The sequence below is a fragment of the Lissotriton helveticus genome, chromosome 2_1 (assembly GCF_964261635.1).
Source record: "Lissotriton helveticus chromosome 2_1, aLisHel1.1, whole genome shotgun sequence".
Lineage (NCBI taxonomy): Eukaryota > Metazoa > Chordata > Amphibia > Caudata > Salamandridae > Lissotriton > Lissotriton helveticus.
This window is the reverse complement of record NC_136059.1, coordinates 594,354,306-594,378,983: the sequence shown is the minus strand read 5'-3', so window position 1 is coordinate 594,378,983 and position 24,678 is coordinate 594,354,306. Positions and strand designations below refer to the sequence as shown.

The window sequence follows — 24,678 nt, the reverse complement described above, 5'->3', positions numbered from 1 at the left end:
AGGATCCAGTATGTAGGTCTTGGAGTCTGAGACCCCTCTGAGAGAGTCCACTGCATATAGGGACCCTCTCGCTAAAGAGATGGGGAAATGATACCACTTAACCTGGGATCACAGCTTACTGGACTTTGGACGCAGCTTTGACTCGTCTACCGGTTTGTGTCCCCGTCACCCCCCCTCCCCTTTCCATGTTGTGTCTCTCACCCTCTCATCCTCTTTCCCTCCTCCATTCTCTGACTACTTCCCCAGCTCCTACCCCCATCCCCTGAATCTCTCCCATTACCTTCTTTTTCCCTTACGTATATGTCCTTTTTGTTTGTCTCGACCTTACATGTTTGCCAAGCTCTAATAACTGTGTAACCTTTGTAACAGTGCAACCTGCAACTATGGTCTGATACTCATGTAAAGCGCTCTGATACCTCTGGGTCTAGCCAGCGCTATATAAAACCTTTAAAATAAATAAAAATAAATAAAAGTTCACACGGTAGATTGTTCCTGAGCTTGGCTACCTGAAATCTAAATGATCTCCCGCTACGTCTGGCAATGACAAAACGGGGTTTGACTATCAGATTGGCCAATGAAGAGTGCAAAACCCATGGAGGAACATAGGGTTGAATCAGAGTATGCAAAAAAGGAGGGCCCTATTTTTCTCAGGCTTTGTATGTAATAACCAGAGATTTCAAATGGATTATCTTAAATACAGGAAGTTGGAAAAATCTGCAGAGCTCAAAAGAAATCTACTGTCGTGAAATTGTTCAAAATCGGGTGGGCTGCTGCATTTTATACCAATTGAAGTCCCCATATCAAATATTTTGGAGCTGCCAGATACTGAGGATTGGCATAATCAGGCCTAGATGTGAGGAGAACTTGTACCAGGTCTTTGTGAGTGGAAGATGGCAAAGTGTCTAATACTTTTCTGAGAGACCAGGAGGGTAAAGCAGTAAGCTGAACCTATTGAAATCTGGGTGCCCAAAAAAACTTCCTGATCAAATTTGAGCCCAGGTTTCTGGCTGACTTCACTGGCAACGAAGGGCAACCAATTGCAGAAGGCCACCAAATGTGAGACCAATTAGATTGGGACTTACGGAAAACAAGGATTTTAGTGTTCTCCCCATTGAGTTGCTGACAGCTTTCCTTAATCCACATCGATGAGGCAGACTTTGGGCAAATTTTCTTTCAGAACGATGTTTAGTCTTCTGCTTCATGTATCTGTTATATTAGAAAATAACTCAATTATTTTGTCTACATGATTTTAAAAAGTGCACAAATTATTTTATAGTAACTTTAACCATCTATTGCAGTAAGACCTCTACATATTGAGACACCATAGTGATTGGCATTGTGTTAGGTGGAAGTCCTTTCACTTTGACTTTTTCCCACATTTGTGGCAAAGTATTCATAAGCGTAAATACAGAGTACTAAAAAGTTGTTTCATGTTTCCTTTATTTTGTTTTTTAGATTGGTGCTTGGCTTGCTACTTGCCTTTTAAATATTTTCAGAACAGCTCAAAGTGTAATCTGATACATTTTTAATGGTGTCTAAAAAGCAACTGACTTGGTGAAATAACTAGATTTAAGAAAACTAGAATGTACGGATTCTCCATTGTTTTAACACTTCAGGGAGACTCTTTGAGAGCCATATTAATTTATCTTCTACCTTTACTATGGAGACGTCACTTAAGGAAAGTGATTTGAATGCAAGTCAGTTTAGCTGCGAGGTTACTAAGGAGTAGAACGAACTGATTATGCCTCGAGCATATTCTTATTTTTTACATTTGAAAAGAAAATCAAAATTCACCTTGACCCATTCCTTAATTTAAGCATCTAAATACTATAGAAAAAAAGTTACTTTTTTTAATCTTGTGCAAAAATATACATAATGTTGCTAAGACTAAGAATGGAATAGAAACTGCCCAGCGCACGTTTTCTAGATCTTTGTTTTTTCAGTTTTGTATGAAAACCTCCTTCGGACTAAGGACTGGGACTACAGCTGGTACAGGTTGCAAAATACATTCAGGTTTTTGCGAACCTACGTTTCCAGAAATCTCAAATACTAATTCATAATATGAAGATTTACATGCTTTTTCCCACCTAAAAATGCCTCTTGCATTAGCTTGGTATGATGGATATTCAACAGTCGTAGGTTGGGCCAGGAATCTCTGAGTCCCCAGTGGAGCAGCGATAAGAAGGTCAACACGCTCAATGCTGTAACTTTGTAGGTATTTACTAACCTTCCAGATGTAATTTTAAACCTATTTTATGCATTTACGTTTACAAGAACATTTAGACCCTGGCAATAGATCAAATACAGGCTCAAACATGATTTGTGTTCCTGTTCAGACTAATGCATCCGTAGACCAACGTGCAAATTATGTTCGTGCTTCTGCTTTGCACCAGATTTCAGATGGCTGCAAGTGCGAGCACAAATGGAGGGAATATATGAAAATAAAATGTACCGCGTGAACACAATCTGAAGTTTATCAGATTTTTGTGTATATATTTGGAAATCCCCAAACGCGTGGAGCTCTGTGCAAATCATAGGTGCACATCTAAGATTCATCCTGTATGCTTATTTCCGCGAATCTCTGAATCAAACGTACTAATACTACTTGCGGCGGGACATAACTTTGGCAGCAAAAGGTGTATTTGGCCCCCCACAGACTTACTAAGCCATAGGGGACTTTATCCCCCACCTCAACACGCGCAAGGAGGTGCACATGCAGAGTCATCCCAGGTGGGGGCGGGCACCTTCATACAAGCTGAAAAGTGCCTCCTGCAATCTTGCAGGGTGGGACATAACTTTGGCAGCAAAAGGGGTCTTTTGTCCCCACTGACTCACTCAGGCCCGTCTTGTGCCCGCCATCGCCGGAAGAGGCTCGGCTGGGCCTCCACCTTTGGCCCTCGTATTTAATCTGCAAGTGGTGAGTGACTACTACGGAGGGTTAAGCAGCCATTTGACCCTACTATATAGAAAATGTAAGCTTCCAGGTGAGAAGGAAGCCTCTCCCCCTCCACCCCCAAAGAAACGGGTCATCACCCTTGATGGTTATTTTTTGGCACCTCTTGGGAGGGTGGGGGGGGGGTTGTTGCAAAGAAATCAATTTAGCAGAAAGGCACTTCTTTTTGGAGATGGGTGAGATGGGCGAGCCCCCTCTGAGATTTCAGGGAACACCTGGAGCGCTGGGCGACATGGAGGCCCCTTCCATCCCAATAAGCCCAATGATTGAGGTAGTTGCTCCTAATCTGCAGTCCCAAGCACCCCCTGCAAACATAACACCCATATCTGAACGACCACCTACTTACGAGGGTGGGCCCGATGAAGAAAACGGAGTCAACGCTGAGTGCCTCAGGCAACGGATTTGCTCAGTCACCATTGCCTAACCTGGCCAAATCTTTAAATTTTGGAAGCACAGACCCTGAGCCCAACCTGAATTTGGATTACATCTTGAGTAAATTTTAAGACATAATGACTGCCAGCTCATCTCCGATTCTGGACAGGTTTAGCAAACTGGAAGTCACAGTGTCCCAGCTTTTGAACTTACATAATTGCACAAAATATCATAGGGCCTCCAACCAAGACCCAGCTGGGGCAGTTGCCCTTCCACACACTTTGCCTCTGCTATAGCCTATCGCCTGCATCAGGATGAACAATCTACTTCTGGTCTTCCTGACTTCTGCAACAGCTTTCCTTCCTTCTATTAACAAAAGGGGGCTTGCAGGCTCGGCAAGGGGCATTTGTGTGAGGCACTTTGAGGGGCTATAGAACTGTACTTGACGAATCAGCAAAAGCCACACTGAGGCTGCTACTCCGCCCCAACCAGGTCAGTCTCGATCTTTCCCCTGACTGTTGTCCCTTTGTTGCCATATTGACCAGTGCCCTGCTCCTAAGCTGCAATCAAGAGGACCACACCAGCTAGGTGAAGAACAAGGGTTTTCACTGGTTGTCTCGAAATACTGACTTGAAGATTAATTAGTTCAGTTACATTTTATTTGTTAGAAGGGTTGGTTGGGTGGGTGCGCCACCTAAAAATAAAAGCAGATTTTGCATTGTAGCTAGCTGCAAAAACCCAGCCCTTGCTAAACGATTAATCAACTGTGGCACTAACTTTAGCTGGGCGGATGCAGGAACAGGCATAGGCATTGTTCCATTGGAGTTCTTTTATAAACATTTTATCCCCCCTTACCAAAAGCAGCACGAAGTGGCGGTTTTTGTCAAAATAGGGTAATGGAACTGAGCAAAACTATTGTTCCAGTCAGGAAAAGGTTTCAGCCTCCTTCCGCTCTTGAAAGCACTGATTGACATTTGGGTTATGAGGACTTCTATCTAGAGACAGCCCAAGCAGAGATTTCCAAAGAAGCGTATGGGTGTAGTAATGATGGGAAGGGTGGTGAGGGCTCCCAAGCTATGACAACCACAATGCTACCTGAGCATGATTTACTTTCCCCTGCCTGTACTCCCACTGCCAGTGACTCACATGTTATGTGCACTGAGTCCTTTGTCCACTTGCATCCCACTGACCCCATCCAAGAGCAGCCTGGCATTCCACCCTCCCCTGAGCCTGGCATTGCTCGCAACGAGTTAGAACAACCTTTTTTCTACTACTGTCATGAAACTTTGCAGGCCTGAAGGGCAAAATGATGGACTCCAAGTGGAGGACGTTCATTAACTCGCATGATATCATCGTTCTACAGGAAGCATGGGCCGTGAAACAAAAATTCGGATTAGGGTACTCCAACGTTAGCATTGAAGCTACCCCATCTAAAGCAGGCTTCTGGTGGCCTCAATGTATGGATCATGAACACACCGGATTTAATTATAAAAAAAGCTGGGCATTCACAGCAATGATATCCTGGTCTCTGAGGGGTGGAAATGTCTGCAATGTTGATTGTTACAATGTTTTTTTATGTGTTTTATTTGGTTGTGGTTTTGGAAAGGAATCCTATCTTCAAAAAAAGAATAAAAAAATGTCGATTGGACTTTAATTCTACAGTATTACGTCAGTCAAGGAGAGACCAAGAAGTGATGTGATCTCAGAAAGAGGGATATTGCAGAAAAACGGGGATGTTATTGATACCCCCAGCAGAAGCATGGTGCCCAACCTGGAGGCTGAGAGGGTATTATAGACCAATATGGGTATGGGGAGACCGGGACAGGTACCATAACCTTGTATGAATACAGACTGTTATTGCTGGAAAAGTATTGTAATATTACCATGGAGGACATACATGCCAACCTCAGCCCTTCGGATATTTATGCGTTGGCTCCTCCGTATATGTTACATGCTTAGCTCACATATTAGTGATTAACTGTAGGCACAAGACGAGCAGGATTGATCACAAGTAAGTATATCTATGCACACGTTTATGGAGTTGCTGTAGGGAAGTTGAATAAAGTCATTGACGTTTGTTGATAAAAACAAAAAGATCATCCCAGTTAGCCATTTGCTCGAGCGGCCTGCGTGCCCTTTCTGCACCTGTGCACTACAGTGTCTGTTGGTAGTGTTGGAAATTAATTTATTTTGCAAAATTATTTTTAACATAGGTTTAGTTTTTATGAAAATGCATGTTTAAATGTTGGGCAAAGACATAGGTTTTCATTAGCTTTTCAGAAAATCATTTAAATTCAGCACCAGCTACAGTCTATTTTATAGCTTTTTCTTATGGGATGTGCTTTTGAAACATGGCAAGGTTATGAGCTAAACCTCTGTTGCTATGTTTATAATGCAGAACAGTCTATTGAATTCAGTTGCACTTCTCATGTTCTGCCCAATGAAAATCGTTTGGGGTTTTAGAGATTAGCATTTAACATTCATGTACTGTGCAAGTAACGTTTTAGTGCTGCCTTCCTCTGCTATGACATGCCATTTAATTGTGTACTGTCTGTGTTTCAAACTTTAAGAAAGAACTGTAAGCATTATGTGATTAGATCATTTAACATTAGACATTAAGGCATTAGACATTTTTGCACTGCCCATATTAAAATTGCTGTTTAATTTGAGAGAGGCATTGCTCATATGATTTTGATTTTTATTCATTCCGCTGTTGTACTAGAGAGGGCAAGATGCAGTGCGGTCCTTTTTAGGTTTCGCTTGCACTGTGCTTGAGAAATCTATTGTTTTTAATATGTACTTAAAACTGACTTACATCCCACCTCCTCTCTTTCCTGGATTCTCATTGGTTCCTGTGTGTGCCACTTACCTTTCCTCCATTTCTATTGGCTGTAGCATATATTCCTGCATTTACCAATGCTTGTTCCTCGTCTGCATCTCTTATCAGTTTCCCGCCAGAAATACTGTTAACATCCACTTTGGTGGAACTATATTTTCATAATGTTTTACCTTTTACTCTTGCCACATATTTATATAACAATTTATCACCCGGAGAGTTTAAGTGATTTGCTTAGAATCACAAAATGTTGCGTGGCGCCGTCGAGACTCGAACTGGTAATCTCGCTCTCGAGTCAGCAGCTCTGCCTGCTACACCACATCCTCTCCACTCTGTGTGATCTGTCAGGGAGCTCTTTCCTTCTTCCGGATGATGATTGATGAAAACAACTCTTTATTCATTATACAAGCGAAACCGATGCATTACCAATGCTTGTTTATTGGGTTCTTGTTATTATGAATTTGCTAATGCTGTGGCCACTTCATTTGTTAAATGCACATTTTATTATTACATTTCAAAATTAATTTAGCTTCTGATTATGGCTTTTTAATTTCTTTAATGCTGCAATGATTGATTTATCATTTAAATACATCTATAAACTAAAAACTGAAGGAAGCTTAGTAGATTTGGAGCATCAACAATAGCAAAAGTCTATAATGTCCTATTACTGCTTGGGAACAATTTTCTGCTGTGAAATTTATAGTAATCCAACATAATGAAAAGGTTTGGTAGTCCATAGTGAAATAATTTTAAAAATATGCTGTAAACTTGTTTTTTTTATTCTTCTGCAAAATGCAAAAACACAATTATTCATTTGAAAGCAGCACAACTACTACAGTAGCTAAGCTCAAAAACATCAAACCATGTTTTTTTTTCTTTATTTTCCATCCATATGTGCATTGTGTATTTTTGTATGTGCACGGGTGACTGGTGGTGCCTGACACTTCCAGCCAGTTCTGCCTTTTTAGTAAACAAAATGTCGTTCTGGTTTTACTATTTTATCAAGGGACTTAAAAAGCCTGCTGGCCACATTCTTTTGGCTGAAACCCATGAATGATTGAGGCTCCTACACGTGACATGGGGCCACTTAGCTTATATGCAGGTGTTCATATGTGCAGGAATTTGTGTGCCTGTACATTTGTACTGTCCATGCGGGGTGCCTGTGTATGTGTTGTTCGTGCATATAGGTTCTTCAATATGTGCTGGTCTCTATGTGAATGGAAGGCTGGCTGGACCTGTTTGTGTACACACTATACAACAGACAATCCAATTTATTTTGTCAATGCAAGATATTTTATGCTAGCTAATACTTGGGGTGTGTGCAGAAGAGGGTCTAAGTGTGAAAGGCAACATTTGGTCATCAGGACGAGTCTTTATTACGATTACATGTTTAATTAATTCACCTTTCTTCCATTTACAGGGAACTCACTTTGTGCAGTTATGCTGTCAAAGAAATATTCCCCTTCTTTTCTTGCAAAACATAACAGGTGGGTATGAATATCTTTACGGAATGATTTTACTGCTCAGCCAGCTTCGTGTTGGCTTAGTTTAGACAGACACATAGCCACTGTTACTGCTTTCAGACTAATATTAATGGAACCAATCAGGGGCGGCCTTAGGCATGCGCAAGTTGTGCACCTGCACAGGGCCGCCAAGCCAATATACATCCTTAATATAATAATCCTCTGAGGATGGATACATATTTGCGTCGCAGCCCCAGGCTGGGATTTGGTGGCCTCCGGCTCTGTTCCACTTCCAAACACCCTGACCCCCCCCCTCTTCACTGGCCTCCGCGCCTGCGTTCCTTCGGTGGCCCGCTACCTACGCTCCCTGCCCCGGCCACCATGAGCCTAGAGCCACCCTGAACCAATTCAGATTTAAAATGTAGGATGAGCTGAATTGGGGGACAGGTCCGCTTTTTTATGGCTATTACTCCTTTTTGGTAAAAGGCAAGGTTTTGTCACAAGAGTTTTTTGTTCCGAACAGTATATTCTTATAGGCAAATTCTGTAGCCCTACTAGTTCGAGCAAACTAATGGAACCAATGGGAAAATTATGCGATTCCTAATAACCCCAAAATGGAAGTAAACATCCGAAAAACTATTCTGTGGCACCAGTGATCATGCTTGTGAGGCATTGAATGATACGCCATGATACAGGGAAGGACTCCCCGGCATGTTAACCAAACCTGGCTGCAATTGGGAGCCTGCCATTGGGCCCTCTGTCTGAATCTGACCTCCACAGAGACAAGTTAATCCATCTCGCAAAAATCCTGAATGTGACTTACTCCTCTTTCTGTCATACTGTTTGGAATCCTTGCTGTAATTCTGATGCAAAGTGTATGATTTTCTTTACTAAGTTGTAATTCGGCTGCGAAGTGTATGATTTGTCTTTACCAAGTTGTTATTGTTGTATCTGCAAAGCTAATAAACACAAAAATAATACATTCATGCTTGTGGTGGCTTCAGTAGTCCCATTGCCACAGTTTGTGAAGCACATACACTGTAGATCATCAGTCCAAAGACTCGTAGTATCAGAATCTACTTCCCTTTGACATGGTTCGGCTGATCAGGTATGGGTTCCGGAGTAGCATGCTACTCGCCAAAAAAGCGCTTCAACAACCCATCAGGGGTGACAAGCGCTATATAAATGAAAACCTTTTCCCCTCTTCTATATCTCTGCTATCCTTCTGAATCCAAATAACTGACTAACCTATTCTCCACTCAAATTACTTTAATACTTCCCTTTACTAATTCAACAATAATCCTTTATGGGTTCCGGAGTAGCATGCTACATGCCAAAAAAAGTGCACTGACACCTCGTCAGGTGTAGTAAGCGCTATACAAATGCAATTACATACAATACAATTCAATACTGTGGGATGGCACACTTGCTCGGCTGAGTCTCCTGAGAGTGAGGTAGACTTGTCATGTCACCTGTAGCGGTTAACCTGCTGCCGGTCTGAAAGGGTACATTTCTAGATCCTTTCCTAATGTCTTCTAGTGACATTAGAAAATGCTCCACACTATGGCAAACTAGAGCACGTAATACTTTCCGTCCATCTGTTTCTCTTAATCCTCCTCTGTCTATTCCATTTGGCATGGCTTGAACGTTAGTGTGTTTTTGATAAGGGTGTAGGTTTTTGCATGATTTTTAAGATTTTGTGGGTCCTGTACAACAAAGCGCTCCAAATGGTTCAGATGTATTTCTAATTTTCATCCTGTAATTGTGTTTTCATCTTTTTTTTAATTTTTATTTCCTAGAGCCTTTCACAATATGCAACTTTTATTGTTCTTTTGTATGGCCTTTGGGCTGAGACAAATAATAGTAGTAGTAAGCAAAGCTCTATGAATTGTGTAAGGGCTTTGAATTGTATGCTTTGTTGTGCTTAGAATCGCGTCTTCCGTCATGAAGTATAGATATGGCAGTGCTTTGTTGGGAAACTATGCTTTCCAATGCGTGAATTTGGGCCCCTGTCCACCTTATATTTACTAACCCCTCTGGAATGTAGTTGATGGTCGTCCGAGCAAGCTGTTGCTTAACTGAGATTCTGTAATCAGTTCATATCCGTTACACTATCATTGGTCAGTGAGAAGATACATTATTTTGTACCTCTGCACACCTGTTTGACTCCAGGAAAAGTTGACTGGGCCCATCTAGACAATGCTTCAGGAGCATGAAATAGGGGCAGAAAGAGGGTCTCATATTGCCTCCCTTTTGGGGAACTTTTAATAGTTTATTTTCTGACCTTAGCACCTTGGTGGATGGACAAGTATCTTTAAATGGGCTCTATATGAGAAATCGTTCTAGAAAATCTATGTATTGAGAAGATCACAAACTCCTGCTTAGAAAAAATCCAGCTAATTTGCAAATATCCTTGCACTGACTGACACCACTGCAGTCCCCATTTGATTCCCGAACGAATGAGTCCAAAGCATTTGACAATGTGGACTCATCCTTCTGTTCATGATAGGGACACAACACAGACCCTCTTTATACTGAACCTTAATCCCAACAAACACACACTTCTTGTTCATACAAAACCCCAACTCTACCCTCAACGTACTCCTAACAGACCCCTTTCCATCACCACCTACCCAATATTTAACCCACTCCTATATCAAGCCCCAACAATACCCTCCTCCTTTTTCTACCAAAAACACACAACCAAACAATCCTTACACTCCACTGAACCACACATATTACTTCTTCCTGCTACCAAATCTAACACAAACACTCATAACCCTTGTCAGTCCCCTCACACATAACATACGCCCCTCATCAACACACATCACCAACTCCTTTACTACTCATCTCCCACTCACCAACAGTACATTACATTCAAGTAATTTACAGAAATTCACTACATCAATATTTCATCTTACTACTCCACATAAAACATAGCTCACACATCAATACATCAAAATCTCACACCCCCAGACAACTTCGTACTATTTTTCATCACAAAATAGAAACACCTCCTCCCACTCTCATGACCACACAAATAATAGATTCTAAACCATCCTTACTCCCAAATCTTCTGTCTTGAAGAACACCTACCACAAATACCCCAACGCAACAACACTCACTCACCCGCCTCTCATCCATTGCACAGTTTAGACCCTTAAAATATGACCCACATGCTCTACCACCAACCACCCTTAATCCATACACCTTCCACCATAAGCAGATGCAAACAAAATAAACTGCATGCCCCTCTTTAAACCTTCACATCTCCATGTCTATTACACAACTCTACAAAAACAACACAGCTCATCAACTCACTCTCAACCGCCATCTTCACCACCACACACAGACCTAACAAAATTCCTTCCAAACCACCTCAATGATAATTACAATATAGAAAAACAACATGATGGCTATCTTCATACAGTTAATACTGACGCTAATAATGCACATGTTACAAGTTCAAAGAGTACTACTCACTCCTCTAGCAAACAATGTAATACTACCACCAAAACACAATCTCTACACTGCCTGCTAGTAAATGCTCGATCATTCTGTAAAAACAAGCACCACATTTATTATGTACTCACTGACACACAACCTGAATTTACTTTTCATAACTGAATTATGGTTGGGAGATGACATGGCTCCAGTGTTGCATGAAGCTGTTCCTTCAGGCTATCAAGCTGTCACACAAAATTGCACAGGCAAAAGATGAGGTGGACTATCTGTTAAATTCAAGGAAACAATAAAGCTCACCAAAGCTGACGTCATTTCCATACAAGGTTGTGAGGCTCTCATGTCAAGACGCAACCCTACACCAACTTTTCATTACAGATCACCACCTAGCAATGCAACATTTCCAAACACGTTTCTAGACTCCGTTTCAAAACGAATGACCTACACTCCAACCTATGCAACCTTGATGACCTAAACATATGGCTGGACAAACCCAATATGCCTCATCTTAAAACCTACAACAGATCGTCCAAAAACCCACATACATAGTTGGACATATGCTGGATGTCAGTTTTGCAAATCCAGAGCTAGTTACCTTTCAAAGGATTACTCCTGTCACAGGGTCAGACCACCTTGGAGCATTCCAACACAAAACACCATAAATCAACATACTTATGGGAACTATATATGCATCGATTGATCGACCATGGAACAAACTCAATTTTGAATACTTAGACACACAAATAACTTCCAACACAAATCTAGACACAATAAATTCCATACAAAAACGTTGAGTCACTTCAGTAGGTGTTTGATATCCTAATACTACTAAACACAACAAAACAGGACAAAAGAAAACAAGCACCTTGAAGGAATGCAGAACTGAACATGATAAAAAAACACATTTCAAAGCTTCAATGCACCTGGCTCAAAACAAATAGTAATCAAGACATACTTCACCTACAGAACCTTAACGGAATATACAAGTCAACAAGCAAAAAAGCTAAAAAAAAAAGGGAAAAAAGGCACTATGCAGACAGAATTCAAAATGCTAAATGTGCAATAAAGATTTGTTTTAATTCTCACAGAATTTTGTAAACCTAAATGCACAGAAGGAACTCATCCCATGACTCAAGAATTTACTAACAAAGTGGCAAATCATTACATGACAAAAGCAGACATGTTGGACTCCTATTTAAAACAAGGTAAAACCACCATCACCAAACCGTTTCCAATAATTCCCTTCAGGAGTAGGCTATCCCAGCCTCTGCATTCCTTCAAACAACTATTACAATGTGTATTTATTGATCTGGTCAAAGCAAGTAAGCCAGCCGGCTGCCCTTCTGATCCTTGTCCACTACAAATCTTCACAAATATTCTTTTAACCACCTCTGCTGCCACACCAGTAAAAAAAATCATAAATAATTCATTAACTACAGGAATCTTTCTAGAAAACTGAAAAAAAGGCATCCATACACCGATTATTAGAAAAGAAACCTGGACCTGTATGAGCCAGACAACTATAGACCGATTGCAAATGGACAAAACGCAGCCAGACTCGTCCTCGGCATCCCCCAACATGAACACATCAGCCAACATCTACGGAACCTCCACTGGCTCTTCATCGAGAAAAGGGTCACGTGCAAGATACTCATCCACGCCTACAAATGCCTACACAACACAGGATCCCAATACCTCAGCGAGAGAATCACCTTCCACGCACCCAACAGAAACCTCCGCTCTGTCAACCTCGCCCTCTCAGAAACACCATGCACCCACAGAGCCAGACACTGGAACAAGCTCCCTATCAACATCATTTGCTCCCCCTCCCTGATCTCCTGCAGGAAGGGCTCTCAAGACCTGGCTCTTCGTCTGAACGGAACTGCTACTCCCAACACCCACCCCCACCCAGTGCTTTGAGACCCTCACAGGTGAGTAGTGCGCTTTACAATTCCCCTGATTGATCTTTGTTGGATAAACTGATAGAAAAAGCAACATTTGCCCAGATGTCACATTTTATTGAAGATGACTCCATACTTTCCGACTTCCAAGCAGGATTCCATCCAGGAAGAAGCATTGAATCTGCCCTCATCGCCATGTGGGATGACCTTACAAACACAATAAACCGGAACGGGTTGTTGCACTACTTCTCTTGGACATTCTAGCTGCCTTCGGCACAGTTGACCACAACACTGTAATCCAAAGATTCTAAAAAACAGGCATATAGGGGATTGCTATCCACTGGATCACATCCTACCTTTAAAACAGGACAAATGTCATCCATACTCCCCTTTTCTCATCCAAACCACACTTCACAAAAGCTGGGGTACCTCAAGGCTCTATCATCTCACCCATGCTTTTCAACATTTACAAAGAAGTCATTACTGGTAATGATCAATGAATTTCAGCTCACATGCTATAACTATGCATATGACAAACAAATACTTCTTAAACTGGAAAGCCCCAAAGACATTGGAAACTCAAAAATCTTCAGTTGTCTGAGCCGTTGATCATTGAATGACATAAGGCCATCTCAAATTGAATGCTTCAAAAACTGAAATAATCACATGCAGTGAATGGAAAAATGATTACCCACTCTGTGCCTGGCCTGACCATCTGGAACCACCTCCTAAAGTATCTCAGAAAGTAAGAAACCTTGGAATTACCATGAACTTAAAAATATCAATGAATGGACAAGTTGGCTAGATCAAGCTTCATTACCGCGAAGATTTTGCAAAACATCTTACAAACACCTTGGATTCCCACAGAAGGTCCAGGCCACAATCTCTCTTGTTCTGTCTTAACTTGATTATGCCAATGGCCTCTATCACGGATCATCTTTGTCAACTATGAAAAAACAATAACAAACTCAGAACTCTGCTGCCAGTCTACTCTTACATGTAAAACCACAAGGCCACATCTCCCCTGCCTTGCGGGGCCTACGTTGTTTACCGGTTGCTAGAAGATCCACCTTCTTCAAGCTGCTTTGTATCATCCACTAAGCAATACATGGAACAGGATCACTTTTTCTGAGGAATAAAATCACCAAATACATACATCAAAGGAACCTCTGCTCAAGTTTGGCATCTCGCCTCAAAACAGCAGCATACAAGCAAAAACATAAGTGGTACATCTTTCTCTGTTCAAGCATCCAAACTATGAAATTCATTACTCCAAACATAGGGGCCACAGATAACTATCTTATCTTCAGAACACTACTAAAGAGCTGGCTCTTTCCTACATGACCACCACACTCAAACACAAATGTACAGCATATGCCTGTGCATGTAAATATATATAATATTATATTAATGTATTTCATTGTACAATAACGTATCCTACTTATTGTATATAGATATTCTTTTGGTCTGCTTTACAAATGTATGTATTGCTTATGATTAATAACATATATAAATATAAATGTATATTTTTTATGCTTAACATGTATATAGGTCACTGCATAGTTTTCATATAAGTTATTTGATTAAATGCTTGAGTCTGTTTATTTTATTATCTATCACCATATGTAAATATGATCTTAACAATTGTATCTATGTGCTTCACTATTGAAAAATTGAGGAGAACATAACATTTTTTGTGTGTGTGTGTGTATATATATATATATATATATATATATATATATATATATATATATATATGCACACGCACACACACACATAAAGATTGACATATCCTTTACCTCCACTCTCTGACTCATCCCAAACCTCTTTCTACAACTATGATCTTCCATATAACCCTTTGTAGACTCTTCCCTCCTCTATTCCTCCTTTGACTCCCATCCTTCCTAAACCTCATCTAACTAATATGATCTTCCAAATCACACTATCCAGATTCTCCCCTCTTCTATCCCTCCCTTATCCTATTCAATCAGACTAACAGACTGACATGTCCACCACTCAAATTAACAACTTCTATTTCCCTATACTAATCCACCACTAATACTTTGGCTTCCAGAGTAGTGTGCTATTCACCAAAAAGCACTTCAACGCCTCTCCAGGGTTAGTAAGCGCTATGTAAATGCAATGGCAGTTTGACATAGATTCAGAGTTGACTTTTGCCTTCACTTGCCAAGTAAGTGAAACTGGGCAAAACGAATGTTTTAATTTTAAATGTTGACATTATAAGGGCTTTATGCAGACCTGTAATGCAGATCTGATGGTTCTCAGCACCTGATAAAAGCTTATTAGACAGGGTTATTTTACCTCCAAGATGTACCTATCTTTAAAAACAGCACAAGTCGATTTTCCTTATCTCTTATCCAAAGAGTGACATGCTTTCTTTTGCTTCACCTGATCCTTAATTAGAAATCCAAATTTACATGAGCTGTGGCAATATTCCTGAAAGCGAGTTATGCAGTTTATAAATTCTGAAGTGCACACAGCTGTTGATGTTAGAAACAGGAATGCCAGCGCCTGTGCAAGTTGCTTTCGTTATAGTCTAGTGGTCATCACTTCAGATAATGTCAGTAGCATATAGGTGCATTATATCCATGATGAATCTTAGCATTATATGTTGCAGCAGCTTTCATGTAATTGAAGAACTTTCAAACAAATCCCGTACGTTAAATGTGAGTGCTACCCTGCCCTTCTGAATTTGAAAAATCGAAATATCGTTGGGTGGAAGTGAGGGGGGGGGTTTGGGCTCTTGACTGCTTTAGGAACAAAGTCTGCATGTGCTGAATTTATTGATTTTCAGAATAATGTGGTATGGTTTGTGTCTTTGGAATGATTCATTGTATGTTTGTTTCAGGTTTCATGGTTGGCCGCGAGTACGAGGCCGGTGGAATAGCAAAGGATGGGGCAAAGATGGTGACTGCTGTATCTTGTGCCAGTGTGCCTAAAATTACGATAATTGTAGGCGGCTCCTATGGTGCTGGAAACTATGGGATGTGTGGCAGGGCTTACGGGTACGTACCTGTTGTAACACACATTACTACTGAGACTTACCATAATTATAATTACATTATAACATTTGCTAAACATGTAGACAGGCAAATGTAAGGAACATTTTCATTTGACTTATTTTCATGTAATCGCTTCCTTTCCAGTCCACGATTTTTGTACATGTGGCCAAATGCACGCATCTCAGTGATGGGGGGTGAACAAGCTGCAACAGTTTTAGCTACAATTACCAAGGACCAAAAACTTCGAGAAGGAAAACAGGTAGAACATTTGTATTTGCTTGTATTTACTTTTTTGTTTTTACTTTATTTATCGGACCTTTCCCTTTTCTTGCTCAGTGAAACTCAGTTGAGTATCCTCATAGATAGTCATCTATTTAATACTTCACTGGTCCCGTTCTAGGCCCAAACATGTCTGACGCCTGGAGCCTTAATATTGTCAATGCATCTTTCAGCAGTGTGGTATTAAATAACCCCCAAAATGGGACTGGAATCATAAAAATAGCCTGTGTTTCAAACTATCTTAAGGCGTCATGTAACTTGAAAACAAGGGTTGGATTTTTTTAAGTATGTTGAAATAACCTCATTCACTCACCTTTAAATGTTGACTGTATAAATAATGTACCTTCAGTTATATTTTGCTGCAACATTGTAATACACAGAGAATATGCAAGTTATGAACGACTGGCTGACATTTTCCAGACTCCAGATTTCCTTTCATTATTCCCTTTAACCCACATCTGACATTCAAATATTTGTCTTTCTCCAGTATGGGACACGTTTGCTGATGAGTAAGAAAAATAACAATTGTCAGCCTTTTGTCGCATATCTAATGCAATGTGCAGCAAATTAATAAAGCGATGCTCTGGTCTCGTGCAGCTCGGTTGACAAGTCAAACATATATAAACATGAACATGTATTTTTCAACTTCTGTTACAAGTCTGTCAGATGATGAACATTTCAGCTGACGAATGAAAAAGGAAATCAACCCATGTCATCTTAAAATTTCTGAACACTGCTCTTCTCTTTTGTCTGATAAAGGATTTGTTAGAGTATATTTGGGAAGCACACTTGAACAAGCTGCCAGTTCACACCCTCCTTTAACCAAATGGAACATTATGTTTTGGAGCGAAGTACTCCAATCCAGGCATTTTCCCTTGGCAGCAGAAGAGGCCTTTGTTGCACCACACCCATTCCACCAGTATGACCACTGGGAGAATAACATTTAACATGGCACACCTGGCATTTGTCAGTATGGCCATTTTAGTCTGAAGGACAATACTGTATTCTTTGCCTACAGGTGAATTGAGTGAGAAATATATTTTTTATATTATTCCTTTTTTGTGCGTGGGGGGAGGCCAGATTGTCTCTGATTAGTTGTGGAAATTTGGCTATGTATAATAATCTGTTTTGTAAATGCACCCGTTTGTGCTAGTGTATTTTACATTACTGAAACATGTCTTGATCAAACAATACCCAGGCTATTGTGATGGGAACGGGGATTGGCAAATTCCAGGCCACCCTGACCACTCATTCAGGATCTACAAGAGAACCCACTGACATAAAAACAATGTTGCAATTGCAGACACCATTACATTTTTTTGGGAATGGGTGATAGTGAGGACAGCGTTACTTGATAACGACAATCTGACGGTGCAGTGTCAGCTTGCTAGCGCCACAGCCTCCATTTTAGAATTGGTTGAATACAAGTGGGGAAAATCAGGCCTTGGCCATGGATGATGTTCTCCCTGCCACTGCCTATACCCCCATGGCTAGTGGCCCAAGCCTAGAGCAACATCCCCCAAACCAACTTGAGAAGCTTCTCTTTAAATATAGTTAGCTGAGTTCCATCTGAATATGGAATGGCTTTGCTCTGACAACTTTGTTTACTCTTTGTAGTGCTCAGTAGTTTTTCTGTCTGATAGTTGACCTTGGGAGTGTTCTCCTATGGATGAGAAAGTTTAATTACTTGTTACATTGTGTTTCTTCATTAGAATATGGTGTCAGTTTACTGATGTTGTCCTCACCACACCTCCATCAGGATTGAAATCTCTTACTATTTCTCACTGGCCGATCCCTTTGAATTAAACTATATGTTTTATGCATAAGACGTATGTGTGTAAGTGACCTGGTCCAATTCTTTTAGTCCGGCGGTGCTATGCACATACCACAAGTTCTAATTTGAAATAACTTAAGAAGGTGTTCAGTCCTTAGCTTAGGGAGTGAACAGTTCCAAATGAGTTCTTGATTTGAATGTGTCTACAGACCGAGGCAGCTAAATTGAAAATTGGGTACCTAATAGTATGTAGGTTAGAACAATGATCTTCCAAATCTGCATTATTAGTAAGTACAATACTTGGATACATTACCACAGCAACATAACAGTTCTTTTTGAAATTATTATCGTTTGTTGTTTTCAGTTTTCTGAAGCAGAAGAAGCAGCAGTGAAAGACCCAATTATAAAAAGATTTGAAGAAGAGGGAAATCCGTACTACTCAAGCGCAAGGTAAGAAAAATACCCTGCGATCGGTTGAGTGGTTCCTCCAAATTGTAGCACTAAATACATACTGAAGCACTAAACAGAACGACAGCAGTGACATTCTTCAATGTTTACAATCACATTTCCAGACTGCTTCTTAAACCTATAGTTTTGGACTTTACTTTCAAATTTCGTAATACATAAATTTAACTCAGACATTGTCATAGTTGGCATAATTTCCATATATTTGCATGTATTCATACATTCGTAATTTGCACAAACTAACTGGTATTCTGAGCACTGTTGGGGGAAGGACCTGAAGTTTCAGTACAGTAAATTTAACTTAAAAAATTAAGTTGCTTGTGGCCAAATGTAATTCCAGAGGCACAACATAACTGCCACTAGCGTGGAAGTAAATTTTTATTATGGATGCGAGTGCAGTGACAACAGTTCCTTGGGGCTAGGGCACTTTGCGTGTCTTCTACTGAGTCGCAGCGTTTTTTACTTGCTTGCACTAGGGTCGCTGATACCCTTGCTATGACACAGAGTTTATAGTGATATAAATGCCAAGATTTGAGATGTTTTTCAAAATCCAGACCTGGTGTTTGTGATTGTATTCATATCAAGTCCATAGGATTAGAAAGGTATTACATATTAATAAGAAACCGTATAGTACAGGTTACTCCATGGTTTAGAAACATTTTTTATTAGGGTCACTAAGGTAATTGTAAATTAATTCTACAGTTGAGGAATGCTTTAACTTTCCACATGAGCCTTGTTTGTTACATTATTTGAAGGTCCTTATGTGGAGTATGACAAACATAAATCAGCTTTATAAGACATGCTCGTTCAGCATATCTATTTGGTGGGTGTGAATGTAAAACATTGAGCTGCTAGGAAATACCAATCAGAAATAGAAATCCATGATAACTGAGATTGATTTTGTGGAGCTGGTGAAATTCCAAAGCCAGGAGCTTGTTCTAAACCAAACAACCTATATTCTTGAGCACTTGTTCGGAAATGTGTATTTTGTATACACGAGTCACAGGTTCATACACTAGTTTTGTGTGTTTCGATGCTACTATCAAAAGTAGTTGAGAAGTGCATTCAATTAATTAAAATGTAGACTGGTTTACGAGGCTAAATCATTTTTCCTTACATAGGTAGCAAATATAGGTGGCGAGGCAGTCCGAATACTCAGGAGTAAATTTTATTCAAATAATTTGAAATTTAACTTTTGTTAGACGAACTTAACATGAGTTGTTTTATAAGGGTGCCTTGCTTTGTAAAATGGGTAAATATTCATCTATTTGTGTAGAAATTGAATGATTAAAAATTGTACTTTTACTACTATTACAATAATTGATGCATCATCTTTTTTCTAACCATATGTATGAGTGTTATCACCATTTAATATATTATGCTGTGCATTTCTCATGGCACTGGCACTCCCTCAGAGGTGATAGAAACCCAGATAGTACTGATTTCTTGCTGCCCAATGTGTCTTTTGCATTCGCGGACTCTGCACAATCTCACAGGAGGCGTTCTGTTGCAACCTACTAGACAAAGAAGACTTTTCTGTCTCCCCCTCCAGTCTGGAAGTGCCCCCTTTAGTATTCGCTCTCCCAACTTTTGGACCACTCATCAGTGTCTGTGCATAGTTTCAGCTCGAACATTTTCCTTCCCACAGGTGGAGACAATAAATCTTGTTTGTTCCATATGCGTCTTCACTATTTGATTTTTCCTATGTGCATCACTCCACAGGTGTGCACTGTTCCAGGTATTGCCTTCCCTTTTAGTGTCTAACAATTATTTTGGCCACAACTAGATCATCTCTCTGTAGTGGCCAATGATAACGCCATCACCTGGATAGGAGCCATGTACAAACACACCTCAAGGCAGTATGCTTTCTCTTATGTTGTCCACTATGCTTACCTTGCTGGGCTTAAGCAGTACCCCAAGAAAAGTGCCATAGAATCATGTTTTATGCGTAAATATATGCAATAACTTTAATGCCTAACTGTGTTTTCTCAGGTGATACACTTATTAAAGATGGGAAGCAACCAGAATTAAAATATGTATATGTATGTATGTTTATCTATCTATCTCCCGATTGGTTTCAAGTGTGTCAAGGACATGTAAGATTTAATCACCATTTCAGATTTTTCCTCCTTTAAGTATCTAAGAAAAGGAATGCCCTAGTTGGCTCTAGTCCAGTAATTCTGTTATTTCATACATAATGAAAAAATAAATATTTTAACTCTAGATTGTGTCTACCATATTTATACCCAATGTTTCCTCATGTTGTACCCACCACCTTTTCCCATTCTAGGAAAGATTTTAGCTGCATATTTCTAAATAAACATAGGCTCATTCCTTTCATATATGATACACAACTTTTTAAGGTTGCTACTCAAATGCTTCACTTTTCAACTCATTCAGCCTCTTTATTATAATATGCATACCTATCCTTTTCAAGTCCGTCTCCGAACTTAATCCCTGAAATAAAGGATCATTTGATTGTAAAATATATATTTTTATTCAGTTTCCACCTTAAGAATATCCTGGTGCTTGTATGGATCATTATTGGCAAATTGAGAATGGTATGCTCTAATCCGGCAATGGACAGCAGTTCATCCCAGTGAAACCATGGTAAAATCCATACAAGACCCCCAACAGGATTGTGCTCACTTTAGAATTCACAATATACAAACCAGTACTAAGTAATATTTTGGGCAAGCAAACCACACACAATCAAACATAGCTGATAGATTAACATCCCAGAACTGTGTCTTGTATTTGCTAGCACTATGCCTGCATCTGGGAATCTAGCAAGAAGGAATCCAGAGAGTCCAGTGGTACCATGAGGCAACTTACCGTCTGGTCATTAATAGACGTGAGTCTATCTGCTCTTTCACTGGACCTGATGAAAGCTCACTGTGATCTCGAGTAACCTGTGGCACCAGTTTAACACAGCATACTCATTCACCCATGACCACCAATTTATTAAAGCCCATGCCTTATTTGAAGGTTGTGATGTGCCTTCAGAAATGCCTTCAGAAAGGTTTGATCTTGACGGATACCTGTTCTTATCAGAAGTTCGGAGAAACACACTACATTTTTGGGGGGTTTTGGGGTACCTTTTTGAAACTTTGAAGGAAATCTAATTGACTCAGAATCGTAGATTCGGCTCAATTGTTGATGCAGACTCCGAGGTTTAAGCGTCAGCGTCTTGGTGGTAATTCCTTTCTGCGCAGAGCAAGTTTAGCCTGGAATATGTTTGCCCCCGGCACTGCGCTGCAGTCAAGACCCACTGCTGTTCAAAAAGAAATTAAAAACGGTGCTTTTTTTAATCGGATTAGTGTGCCTCTCTCCCTTTTCTCTGGAAGTAAGCGCTGGGATACTCTTGAGTAGCTGTGCGCTCTATAAATTAAATATACCATAACATAACATAGATATGCTTGCATGGTTAAAGACAAAAAAAATTAAATAACAGGCACATGGAAATATTTGACACAATTTGTCAAGTTCGCTCTGATAGATACGTACAAGCATAGAGTTCCCCGTGATCAGTCATACTTCAGCCAAATCCCCCATTAAGGATTATCGGGCCTTTCTTTCGGTGCTTGAGTCCTGCTAACACCTAGTTTCCGGCGCCTATTGATTGTTAGAAGTGAACACTAACGTAGTTACTTTCAGGCCAAAACTCTTCAAAGGAATACATTTATTTCCTGGTACATCTAAGAAAAGGCGGAGTGGTAAGGCATTTTCCCACAGTCAGTACTCTGATTTGATTAAAGAGTATGCCCTTATTCAAATTTATATTCACAAGGTTCTATAGAGAAAGAGCAGACACCAAGATTGTACTATTCAGCAGTGCAGTTTTGGTACTGATTTTCTGGGCAATCCTCTAAGAAAGTCCAACAATTTTAGAAGAACCTTGCTACTTACTGCCAGTTATGCTGACTGGCATGTAGGTCAGCAATGAAGGACCACCATTTCTGTCTGGCTAGGGCAAAATTATGTACGGTGCCCCAGCTGTGATGCGAGGTCTTCATTTCTGTTTCCACACTTCCCCTTCAGATGTTCTTTGTCCTGCCTCTCTTCCGTTTACCTTCTGGGGTCCAGTGGAGAGCTGTCCTTGTGATGAAGTCTTGTTCTCTTGATGATGTATCCTATCCATCTCCATCTTTTTCTCATAATGATGGTGTCCATTCTCTGGTGCTTGAATTTTTTGAGCAGTTCCTGGTTGGACATGGTTTGCGGCCTGAAAATCTACAAGATTAGTGGTGTAGGAGGCTGACCGTTTAGTAATGTCACTTTTTGTCATCCGCCAGCATTCTGATCCATACACGAGTGTGGACAGAGACCAATTCTAGCTTGGTGTTGGTGCTGTACTGAGATGGCCTCCACACACTGAACAAGGCAAGGAATACCTTCAGGATGCTGAAGAGTCTGCTCTTTATGTCACTGAGTGCCCCTCTATCATGACTGATAGCACTGCCTAGGTAGTTGATCTCTTCAGTCCTTGCTAAACCTTCTCAATCCATCTTTATTGGTGAAGGTTTTGAGATGTTGAGTGGCATGACTTCTGATTTCTTCGTGTTGTCCTTCAGGCCCACTTGCTGTTCATAGATGTTGAGGTGAGGCGTCTATTCCTGCATATGCTGGTGTGTGTGATAGAGAAATGCTGGGTCATCCACATAGTCAGAGTCCTCCACTGTAGAGAATAAGGTTCCACTGATGCCTCTGGCTTGGTCTTCAGTTGTGCGTCACATTACCCAGTCGATGACTAGGCTAAAGAGCAATGCTGACATGCATCCCTGTCTCGCACCTATTTTGACTTCGAAGCTATGTTCACTAACCCCCCCACCTTGCAGGTCAAATTATCATAGAAGCTCTAGATGAGGAAAATTATCTGCTAAAATAAGCCATAAACTTTTAGTATATTCCAAAGGCTGTTATGATGTATACTGTCGAAGGCTTTCTCAAAATCAATGAATTTGAGAAAGACTATCCAGACTTAATGCACATCAATCTGCCTCTAAATTATGTGGCAGCTTTGGGGAGCAGTGACTGACAGACCAAAGGCCTGACTTTTTGTCTGTGAGGCTACGTGACAGCAGCAGCGGCACAAAGCAGCTTAGCGTTGACAAGTCGCTGGAGTCTTCTGTGGACCCGCATATGAGCATCCGTGGCTTGTGGTGCTTAAATGTGGCTGTGGAGGCACTGAGCAGTGAATGGCAGCCCCTCAATGAGCCTCCTTCCTGGCTCCTTTCGGGCTCCTTTGGCAGCGGGGATCTGAAGGAGCGACAGCACTGGAGGACGGCGGGTCTGTGACTGAGAGACTGGGTTACCTTGTGAAGGACTGAAGTACATGAGACCTGCCTGTGAGACGTGGCAGGTGTCAGGGTCAGTGGAGGAGCAAGCCATGTTTTAAGCAACCTATGCTGGGCCCTTGGGGTCAGAGTCTGGGTGCAAACGCCCAGAGCAAACATCAGTGCGGTCTGTGTTGCCTGGGGCCTTGGACCTGGATGCTCTGGCTGGAGTGGTGGAGGTGGCAGCCCTGTTGTTGGGGGAGCGAACTGAGGCTCCATGTGAAGGGAAGTGAGTGCTCGGCAAGGGAGGCTCGTAAAAAACGAAAGGCCACAGGGGACAGGAGCAGAGAGACTAGGACAGTAGGGACAGTGAGTGAGCTCTATTGTCCAACCTGGTAGGCAGTGGGAAGTACTTGCGACCCCCCTTTTTTCCCCTCCCTGCCACACCACAGAGAAGCGCAAGCTGCCTAGTTGCACCAACAAGAGTTTTGAACACAGAAGCAGGGCAACACAGCACAATAAAATAGATATGTATGCGGTGCAGTGCAATGGTGTAGGAGAAAAGTCTCAATAAGAAGGCCCACCCTGCAACTACCACCACCGGCTGCTGGGGGTTGAAAGCCCTCACTAAGGGAAATAATGGCAGCCATAAGTGAAGTAAAACAGTCACTGGAGCATAAAATCGACTTACTTATGGCTGAGATTAATCTACTCCGAGCAGAAATCGATTAAATCAGCAAAAAAATCTGCTTCTACAGACAAAATCAGTTTTGCAACTCAAGGACGAAACTAAAGCTCTCAGGGCTAAACATGAGCAACTCCAGAAAGAACGTGAGCTGGTCCAGGCAAGCATGGAAGACATAGAAGGATGCTC

General features: G+C 40.9%; 1 protein-coding gene across 1 annotated transcript in view; it reads left to right on the top strand.

Annotated features, from left to right (window-relative positions):
• MCCC2 (methylcrotonyl-CoA carboxylase subunit 2) overlaps positions 1–24,678 on the top strand; it is a 260,423-nt gene that overhangs the window by 204,869 nt on the left and 30,876 nt on the right. The window contains exons 13-16 of the mRNA XM_078675283.1: positions 7,582–7,648; positions 15,857–16,013; positions 16,155–16,269; positions 18,428–18,513. Of these exons, the coding sequence (XP_078531409.1) occupies positions 7,582–7,648; positions 15,857–16,013; positions 16,155–16,269; positions 18,428–18,513 (425 nt within the window). The remainder of the gene's footprint in view (positions 1–7,581; positions 7,649–15,856; positions 16,014–16,154; positions 16,270–18,427; positions 18,514–24,678) is intronic.